We start from the raw sequence: 10,419 nt of genomic DNA, 5'->3' as shown, positions 1-10,419 counted from the left end.
TTTTGTATGAAGAGGGATGGTCCTAGAAAGTTAATTCCAAACTGAAGAACCTAGAGTGGGGATGAGAAGCACCTTGTATGTGAATAGTAGGTATGTGCAGAAATAAAAGTCAGTAGGCAATTGAACATGGACTACATGAGAAAAGAGTTTAATTTCCCTGCATTGACACCCCAGTGCCTATCCAGAACAAAATGCGGCCTATTTGATAATTTTTTTTCCCACGAACTTCAAAATATCTTTGGCAAAAAGTATGTGAAACTTTACAAGACATTCTTGTGGCTCAAGAAGGTTCTCTAGTGGTAAAATCTAATACTGCAGCATTGTAGTGCTGATTTTGTTGCACATGTAGGAAGTTCTACATTTTTAAAAATAAGAGCCAAGTATATTTTTTCAGCTCAGCTGATCAGCTAACTTATTAATGGGAGTGTGCTTAGGGCTGTGGTTTGTACCATGCAGCTGCATGTGGTTTTTACCTGACGCATCATCATGAAAGTTCCTACTAAAGATGAATAATATGTCTTGTGGTCGTATTGTATTCTTCAGAGCCTATTCAAATGTGTACTAATGTAGCACTTTAGGCTGTCTTGCTGTTTCCATTTCTAACACTGTGGAACATATGTAAATAAAGCCACTCTAACATGAGCAGGTTGACCACTGAGCTTGCACCAAAAGAGCCATGTGCTTCCTTGTGTGGGAATTTCCAGTGCAGACTTTATGGGCCAAATGACCTCTTTCTGTGTTGTAGTGTTTGGTGATTCACTGAAGAATTGTTGGGACTTTTATCTTCGTTTCTGCTCATAGTTGTACTTTGTCACAAGAAATAATGTATTTTACTTGCATTGTACAGTCCTCACCATGTCAGTATGGTGATATGTTTGTATGATGCTCACTCCTGGGAGCTGTATATTAATCCACTGTGGTAGAGGGCTGCTCTCAACCCTAATACAAAATACAGTGTTTGAGTTACAAGTTTATATTTATGAGCGAAGGAGTGAGAAATATGTTTCTGCTGTTGCACAAAACTTCATGTCTTTTCCAAGCTATTACTATGAAGTGATTAAAACAAGTTATCTGTGTTTGTGTTTTACCCCCTAAGCTGAGGTTAGTGCCACTACCATTGCCTTAGCTGATATAGGTAAACTTACATGAGGCCATATTGATCTGTACCACTCAGCTACTCATCACTTCTGAGACATTGGGTGAACCATGTTTTGGAGATGCATTTTGAGGGCAAGATCTCTAAATTTGCAGATGATACTAAGCCAGGGAGAATAGTGAATTATGAAGATGACGCTGATCGACTTCAGAGGGATGTTGACAAATTGGCCAAATGGGCAGACACCTGGCAGATGAAATTCAATGCAGAGAAATGTGAGGTAATGCATTTTGCTAGAAGAAACGGGGAGAGACAATGCAGCTTCAATGATACAACTTTGATTGGAGCACAGGTACAGAGGGATCTTGGGGTTCACATGCATAATTCTCTGAAAGTGGCCAAGCAAGATGAAACAGTTGTTAAGAAGACTTATAGGATCCTTGGGTTTATAAATAGAGACACAGAGTATAAAAGCAAGGAAGTGATGCAACACCTGTTGTATTTAATGGGGTGGCACGGTGGCTCAGTGGTTAGCACTGCTGCCTCACAGCACCAGGGACCTGGGTTCGATTCTATCCTTGGGTGACTGTCTGTGTGGAGCTTGCACATTCTCCCCGTGTCTGCGTGGGTTTCCTCCCACAGTCCAGAGATGTGCAGGGTAGGTGGATTGGCCATGCTAAATTGCTCATAGTGTTCAGGGGTGTGTCGATTAAATGGGTTAGAGGGGCGTGGGTTTGGGTGGGATGCTCTGAGGGTCGGTGTGGACTTGTTGGGCCGAAGGGCCTGTTTCCACACTGTAGGGATTCTATGATTCTACCTCTACAAATAATTGGTCAGAACACATTGCGAGTATTGTGTTCACTTCTGGATATCATTTCTTTAATTTACTCATGGGATGTGGGCATTTACTATCTGAGCCTAGTTGCCCTTGAGAAAGTGGTGGTAAGGTGCCTTCTTGAACCGTTGCAGTCCACATCCTTTCTTATTTAATGAAGGATGTAAAAGATCTGGAGAGAATGCAAAGGAAATTTACTAGACTGATATCAGGAATGAGGGATTTTAGATACACGGAAAGATGTGAGAAATTCAGCTTTTTCTTCTTGGAGCAGAAAAGAGGTGATCTTATTAAGGTGTTCAAATTATGAACAATTTTGACAGCGTAAACAAGGATATTCTGTTTCCACTAGTAGATGTCAGTAACTAGAGGTTACAATTTCAAGGCTGTCAGCAAGACAGCTAGGAATGAGATGAGAAATTTCTTTACTCAGAGAGTTGTTAGGATTTGGAATGCCTGGGAGAGTGGTGGAGGCAATTCCATTGGAGGTTTCAAAAGACAGCTGGATATATATTTGAAAGTGATGAATTTGGAGAACTACGGAGATAGGGCTCGAGAATGGGGACAAGATGTTTAGCTCTTTCGGGAGCTGGTACAGACATGACAGGTTGAATGGCTGTCTCCTGTTCTGTAAAATTCTATATTTTTAATTGTCGAATAAAAGTACAGTACTGCAGATATTGGAGATCTGAAATAAGGACAAAGTGCTGGAGAAATATAGCAGGTGTGGCAACATCTATGGTCAGAAAAACAGAATTAACATTTTGAGTCCGATATGATTGTTCTTGGGAACAGTTCTGAGGAGTTCCATAGAGGAATCACATTGGACTCAAAATGTTAACTCTGTTTTTCTCTCCATAGATGCTGTCAGATCTGCTGAGGTTATCCAGCACTTTGTTTTTATTTCATATTTTTAGCAGGGCTGTTAAAAGTGGGAAGACAGACAGTCCAGAAATACAGTTGTTATAATGCCTATAAATGTTCCAGTCGAAAGTAACAGCGCCATTTGATTGATCTTGTTTCTTAATAATGTATGTAACAATATACTTTGTAGCAGATTATTGTGGGAGTAACAAGTCCCGTGTAATAATCCATCAACTTAAATGACACACTGAAAATGAAGAATGTGTGAATTGGATTGTAGTGGTTCAGATTATAGTGAAGAATTTAAAGTGTCATTAGAAAGTATAACATGTAAATAAAAGTTGCTGTATGATCTTGTGTGTATGAAAAAGTGAACTGGCATTTTATTGTGGAAAACAGATTAATACGTACACCATGACTGTTAACACCTTTTACTTTACTATGCTAACTGTCTATTGCAGGTTGTCCACTTTACCTGACTAACTTTGAACTGGTGGAGAAGTTGGAGTCACTATCCAAACAGGAGCGGGAACTTCTATGCTCACTGCTGTTTCACACTCTCAATTGGTTCAGAGAGGTAATGAAGCAAGCGTAGTGTTTTTAATGAGTTGGTCTGGTCTGGCCAGTTCATAGTCAATTGTAAAACTGCTTGAGAAATTCTTTAAAAACTCAATCTGTGACAGCCATCCATAGATTTGGTTTCAAATCAGTTATAGTGTCTAAGTAGGCAAGATCGTTGCAAGATACAGAACAGTGTGGCTGACCAGTTGTATGCATGGGATGACAATTCTGTGTGAGATGGTCTCACTTGTTATTTTTTCTGTCCAGGTCGTGAATGCATTCTGTAAACAGCAGGACACTGAGATGAAGGGCAAGGTACTTCTCCGGCTGCAGAACATTACACATCTACAGGTGTTACTGGAGAAGTGTTTGGCAGGTTCGGTGTAGTTTATGCTCTTGCGTCTGTTTATTCTTGGCTTTTTAGCTGAATGTAATGTCTGGTGTACACTAATTAATATAGATATTTTTCCATGCTACTTTTGAGGTTTTCTGGATGATTATATGTGGGCTGAACTCGCTATTTGTAAGATGGTGTACAAGCCACCCTTACACATGACCTGATCTGAAGAGATCTAAATCTATTAATATGGATCTTTTCTTAGACAACATAATTCTGTTGCTTTCTCTATTTATAGCAAATGTGTAGCATTTCAGGCGAGACCTACACATAGTTATTCTTCCAGTTTGCAGTTCTACCAGCTGAGCTTCAACATGCCATGTGATCTCAAACTGAAATTGCCAGTTTAATCTGGATGAGTGCCATATTGCGAAAAGTGGGGTTATTTACAATGTGACTCCTTTCATTTATTGCACATGAAGGAGGTTGGGTGTGCCCACTGTCTGATTGATAAAAGCATCTGTAAGCCTGAAAAGTTTTGTTGTCCCTACGGGACCTTAGTACTGTACTTGTGGTAAGTTGCCTGCAGATGCAAAGCAGCTGGTCAATTGAAGGGTGATTGGAAGAATTGGATAAATGAGAAATCTGGAAGAAGACATGAGCTGGCAGAGTTAAGTTGAAGGTGGGCTACAGTCTGCAGAGATTTAGGCATCTAGCTCCTGTTGGCTGCACAATGAACACCTTATTTATATTAAGGAAAAAACAACATAATCTCTTTATGGAGCAGCCTTTTTGGAGGAACGTCTGGTCAGGCTGCTCTGAATTGGGTACCAATACTTGCTTTGTTCATTAGTATTTAAAAATTGTTTGGATTTTTAGTAATGTTAATTTCTGCCATTTGTATTATGAGTTTCATGGAGAGCCTTGGTCACCTGTCTGAAGAGACCCAAGTGGGTCATGGGAGTAACAGGATGCTGATTTTGATCTTTGTGCCCCAATTAACAATAAAGCTGGAGTATGGCTGATATAAACTGATTTAAATCTGGTACATTTTTAATTCTTGGGACGAAAGCCTCTTTTTTTTTCTCGTTGCGGAAGTGTGAACTGGGCACTCTGGGTATTTAGGGCATATTTTCCAAAGTTAATTTGAAAATTATATAGAAGCTATTTTTCATCATCATTGTAACAGTTTTTCTTATTTTGGTACTTAAAATATTATTGCTGTCCTCTGTCTTCAGTTTGAAGATTCTAATCTGCTGTTATTTCCTTTAACATCTCAGCAACACCTGGATATATCCCTCCACTGGCAAACTTTGATTTGGAGGTCACTGAGGTTCCTCTGACTGCATCTCATGCAGCAACAACTAAGAAAGGAAAGAAAGGTGATCAAGGGTTAAATGCAGAACTTCGGGTTGTCTGGGGACTGAGCAGGCAAATGGGAACAGGAGCAGGCTATTTAGCTTCTCAAGCCTGCTTTGTATTTCAGCCAGATGAGCTGATCTTCTGCCTCACCACCATTTATCCACATTCTCCCTTGATGTAATTAGCAACTAGAAATTTATCAGTCTCAATCTTCAACATAATCAGTGACTGAACTTCCAAAGCCTCTGGGTAGAGAATTCTAGAGATTCTAGACATTCACCACCCTCTGCATCAAGAAATACCTCCTGTCCAAATGGCCTGTTTCTTATTCTGAGACTGTGTTAATTGACTGTAGACCTCTAGCCAATGTAAATACCCTTCCTGCATCTACTGTGCTGAGCAGCTAAGAATTTTGTGTATTTCAATGAAATCACCCTTTGTTCTTCTGAACTCCAGAAAATATAGACCCAGTTTCCTCAGTTTCTCCTCGTACGACATTCCTGCCATCTCACAAATCAGATTGGCGAATCTGTGTTTTGTTTCCTCTATGCAAGCATGAAAGTTGCCAAAGTCTTACCAGACCATTGCTCTTGCAATGGAGTGGTGGGTGAACCTGAGCAGGCATCGCACCTCAGGTGAACGGGAAGGTTGAAAAGGAGAGTCCTTATTGGAACCTCAGCTAGTGGTGGGAATTGAACCCATGCCGTTGGTGTCACCCTGCATCACAAACCAACCTTCCAGTCAACTGAGCTTACTGCCTCCCCATGGCAAGCACATCCTTCCTTAGATAAGGAGACCAAAATTGTACACAATAGGCCTGGTGCTCCTCTCGCCAAGGCTGTATGCAATTGCAGCATGGCTTTGTAAATCCTTTACTCAAATCCTATTGCAATAAAAGTGACCATACCATTGGCCTTCCTAATTGCTTGCTGCACTGAAAGTGTTGGCTTTCAGTGACTCTTGAATATGGAGACCCAGCTCCCTGTGGATATCAACACTTCCCAGACACTCATCTTTTAAGAACTACTCTGCATTCTGTTCTAACATATTGTATTCCATCTGCTGTTTTCTTGTTCATTTGCTTGCCTTGTATAAATTTCCTTGAAGTTTCCAAGCAGAAAGTTCTTTGAAATCCAATGCAACTATAATCTCTGTTACTCATCCCAACATTTCTGTGACCAAGAAAATTGTTCATGGTTTGATCTAGTCTTTTCTGGTCTCTTTGAGGCAGTAGCACCATTGGTGTGACCATAGTTGATCTATTTTTCCTTCCCTTCAATAGTATGTTGGGGAGAGGGGATAAGGAGCTCCAGCTTAAATCAGGAGCACCTACTCACTTTCAGATGAAAAGTAAACTTGCTTGCTGGGCCAGTCAGTCCATCCTGTGAACAGTTGACATTTACTCAGCAGCAGGATCTGAAGTTTCAGTCACAGGCTACATTGAGTTGAGTGACCTCAGCTAAGTTGGTCGGATTTCCTGTTCCTTATTACAATTCAAAGACTATTTTGGGGAAAATTGCATATGTTTAGAAAATGATCAAACTCTGATTTCCCCACTTTGGTTGACTGTCCAGCTGGTGCTTATTGCTTTGACTCAGTCAATAAATGGCCACTTGGGCCCTCTTGGGGATCTGTGATAGTGTCCCTACCCCTGAACCAAGAGGCCTAGGTTCAAGTCCCACTTGCTCCAGAGGTGTGTAATGACATCTCTGAACAAGTTGATTAGCAAATAGGTTAAATAAAAAGACTGCTTGGCCAGGTACCATTAGCTGACTGGTGTCTTTGGAACTGAAGCCAGTGTCTTCAGCAGAGTAAAATGAGAAAAATGAGCAAAACACAAAATACCAATAGGAGCCCTGGTGTAAGGGTCCAATATCAGTAAGTTCAGAGCCTGGTGACAGTTCATGTTTGTTTTTATGTGTCTTTTTCCTTCAAGATCAAAAGGGTAAGAAGAAACAGAAATCTGAGGGTAACAAGAATTCTTCTACAGACAGCTCTCAGACCGAGGAGCCTACAGAAGAAAGTCAAGTGCAATCTGAAAGTACACAAGGGAAGGTACAGTTAACAAGGACATGCAGATGTTTGGCTTTGACCTTCACTTGTACCCTGTTTCTGTGAAGCAATGACTCATTTTCTCTCACACTCTCCATTTATCTCACTTTCCCTTTTGGTCACGATATGTGCCTTACAAAGCACCAGGTGCAAATCTTTATCCCAACACTCCATGGTGCAATGTATCATTGATTTTAGTGTTCATGCACGCAAGATGATTGCATTTACTTGAAATTGCTCTTCTGTTGTTTACAAAATTGTGTAGATCACATGGAGTGGTAAGGCTCAGTTTTAGGACTGGAGTAAAATTGACTTGGTAGGATAGTTGACCTGGTGGATATTGATGGCCAGGGCTTTACATGTCATCGATAATGTGTACAGTGATTGCAATAATTAAAGTTAATGAATGATGATCCACAATTCATTATGAGAAAATGACTGTGTGTCCTTTAAATGTCTAGGTGATGTTTCACACAGTATCTTGTATTCTGCAGGAAAACACAGAAGAAGGGAAGGTCTTTATAAATTTATCCAATTACAGAGCCTACTTTAGAGAGCTGGATACAGATGTATTCTTTGTCCTACGGTGTAGACTAGTAACCAAATCCCTATTGGAGACTGAACTACGTACCAAGGTCAGTACATAGCTTAATTTGTTGTCAAGAAGTCTGTCTGGAAAATTCACAACACTTAAAAAAGTTTATTTCTTTATAACAGTACTACACTGCATAGCTATATTTCTAATCATCTATACAGTTCAGTTCTGAAATAATTAGTTATGTAATGTAACATTGTCCGTTTAATCATAAGGTAAATTTAATTGTAAACTAGTGAGCTAAATCGACCATACAGGGCCACTAATTTCACACTGGCTTATAGGTCAATATCAATATTGATGGATGTTTTTTCTTGTAGGCTACTGAAGTTGTGCAGCTGAGGTCAGCTGAACTAATGTTTCTTCTGGAGGACCTAGCTCGTAAATTAGACTACATGTTGGTTGCAACTGCTGCAAAAAAAATGCTCTTCTTAAAGGTACATAGCTAATGAAAATTGATTATAGGAAGGATATTTATGACTTATTAATAAGGTAGATTCTCTGGAATATGGAAGCATAATTTGAAATAGTTCACTTGCTGTAATCTTTGGCTGGATAACATTCATAAACAGTTTCAAATATATGGACAGTATTCTGCACTCTTGGGTCCAGCTTTGCAAATATTTTCCAAATGTTCCTTGTTCTATTTTTACTTGATACAGGAGAAAGACAGAAATGCTGTCATTGCTGAACTGTTGTTACATTGGAACCGATGAATTGCTTGAGTACTGCACATTGCACATCATTTGTTTCAGTCACAGGTGGCTGAGTGCCAAAGTACATTGCTGTCCTAATGCCGTATGCCCATGAGAAAATCATAGGTCCACCTTAACATTTCCCACAAAATAACTTCCTCATCTCCATCAAGTTGTTGCTAAGGGAGTGAAGGGAGGGAGGTGGAAGATGGATCCTATAAGAATGAGACACTTGTTCCTGGCAAAAGCAAAAAGCCAGAAGCGCATGCAGCCAACTTGAATGTCAAGAAGTGATCCAGGGATGGCTATCTGTTGCGTGTTAAATTATGTAATCTAGGTAAGAAGGGAAACAAATTTAGTACCATCAAAGGTAGCTTTAAAAACGGGACAAAATGGACAAAATTATATCTTAACATAACTAGAAGGTTAATAAGAAGGTCCTGAAAATTCTTGTATTTGTTGTTTTAGTCATTGAAAAGCAAAATACTATAGATGCTGGAAATCTGAAACAAACACAAAAATGCTGAAGGAACTCAGCAGGTCTAGCATCATCTGTGGAGAGCAAAACAGAGTTAACATTTTGAGTCCAAATAGTCATCTCAGACTTGATATTAATTCTATTTCTCTCTCCACAGATGCTGCCAGGCTGACTGAATTTCTTCAGCATTTTCTGTGTTTGTTTCAGCCACTATTTCTTTGAACGCTGCATCTAAATTTACCTTTGCTTGTGACCTGTCTCTCCATTCAAAAACGTTCTTTTTTAATTCTCTTTAAGCAGTCAAGAAGCTTCATTATATTTCATTAAGTAAGGGAGGATGAAGATTGTAAAATTGCAAGATGCTTTGTTGCATGTGCATGTCTCTGCTGTAGCAACACAGAATCTTTTCGAAAATGTCTAGGCCAACATTCCAATGCATTACTGAGGGCAGTGCTGTTGTATCAGATATCTTTCAGATGAGCCATTAACCCGAGAGGACACAAAAGATCCCATCGTGCTACTTTAAAGAAGAACCTGGTGTACGAGTCAATATTTATCCCTCAACCTATATTTTGGGAGAGAAAAATGATTATCTGGTCATTATCCCATGGTTGTTTATGGAATTTTCCTGTGGACAAATTGACTGCCGCATTCCTACATTACAAGTCACTACTTTTCAAAAGTACATATGCCAATTATGAAGCTGTCACGGTATCCTAATGCGCTATGTAAATGCAAGTCTTTATTTCAATGTGTTTATATTTTCTTCGAATGCATTTGCAGTGGGAAAGCTGCATTGTGTATAAATGAAAGTTAAATTCTGAATTTTTTTTAGAAACACATTTTATTATTTACTACTTTTAATTTAGGTCAAAGGTGATCGAGATGTCGGATTTTCGCACTTACGCCAAATGACTCCACAAGAACTTGCTCAGACTGCTGTAGAATTGCTCAATCCCTTGTGTAACCATTTGGAAAATGTTCACAATTACTTCCAGGTAAGGGCTGTTGGCTGTGGAGATGTATAATTAGCCACAGCAATGCAGTGAGCTGTTGAGTTTGCTCATGAACCCTGAGGCAGGTGGATTGCTCTATGTTTCTAATTCATGAATTGCTTACCTTCAATCAGTAAGATGTAGGATTTATCTCAAGCACATTAAGCAAAGGTATGTTTTAAAAAGGTTAGGATGTGGGTTTGCTCCTGTACTATGTTTTCCAATTTTTGTTGTGGTAAGGGAATGAGCTTTTGAAGGCACAGCCTCACAAGAAAGGATGGAAAATTGAAGGGTTGGATGCCATAAATTCCTCTTGTATAGATTACAATAGCTATTTATAAAAAGTTCTGGCCAGAACTCCAGCATGTATTTGTGGCATGGTTCAGGGCGAGATTTCAGGGAAGAACAAAAGAAAATTAACCCTTAAAATGCAACTGAAACAATACAACACTGATAGTTGATAACATGGTGTAGAGCTGGATGAACACAGCAGGCCAGGCAGCATCAGAGGAGCAGGAAAGCTGACGTTTCAGGTCTGGACCCTTCTTC

The 10,419-nt window shown here is 39.6% G+C and overlaps 1 protein-coding gene across 1 annotated transcript in view; it reads left to right on the top strand.

The window, feature by feature from the left end:
- The window catches only part of fancd2 (FA complementation group D2), a 51,242-nt gene that overhangs the window by 35,175 nt on the left and 5,648 nt on the right, over positions 1–10,419 (top strand). Inside the window, exons 20-26 of the mRNA XM_048606685.1 lie at positions 3,257–3,372; positions 3,624–3,732; positions 4,974–5,075; positions 6,992–7,110; positions 7,602–7,742; positions 8,023–8,139; positions 9,745–9,873. Coding sequence (XP_048462642.1) covers positions 3,257–3,372; positions 3,624–3,732; positions 4,974–5,075; positions 6,992–7,110; positions 7,602–7,742; positions 8,023–8,139; positions 9,745–9,873 — 833 coding nt within the window. The remainder of the gene's footprint in view (positions 1–3,256; positions 3,373–3,623; positions 3,733–4,973; positions 5,076–6,991; positions 7,111–7,601; positions 7,743–8,022; positions 8,140–9,744; positions 9,874–10,419) is intronic.

This window comes from Rhincodon typus, chromosome 16 (assembly GCF_021869965.1).
Source record: "Rhincodon typus isolate 14 chromosome 16, sRhiTyp1.1, whole genome shotgun sequence".
Classification (NCBI taxonomy): domain Eukaryota; kingdom Metazoa; phylum Chordata; class Chondrichthyes; order Orectolobiformes; family Rhincodontidae; genus Rhincodon; species Rhincodon typus.
The sequence above is the reverse complement of the archived record's forward strand: the minus strand, read 5'-3'. Positions and strand labels throughout refer to the sequence as shown.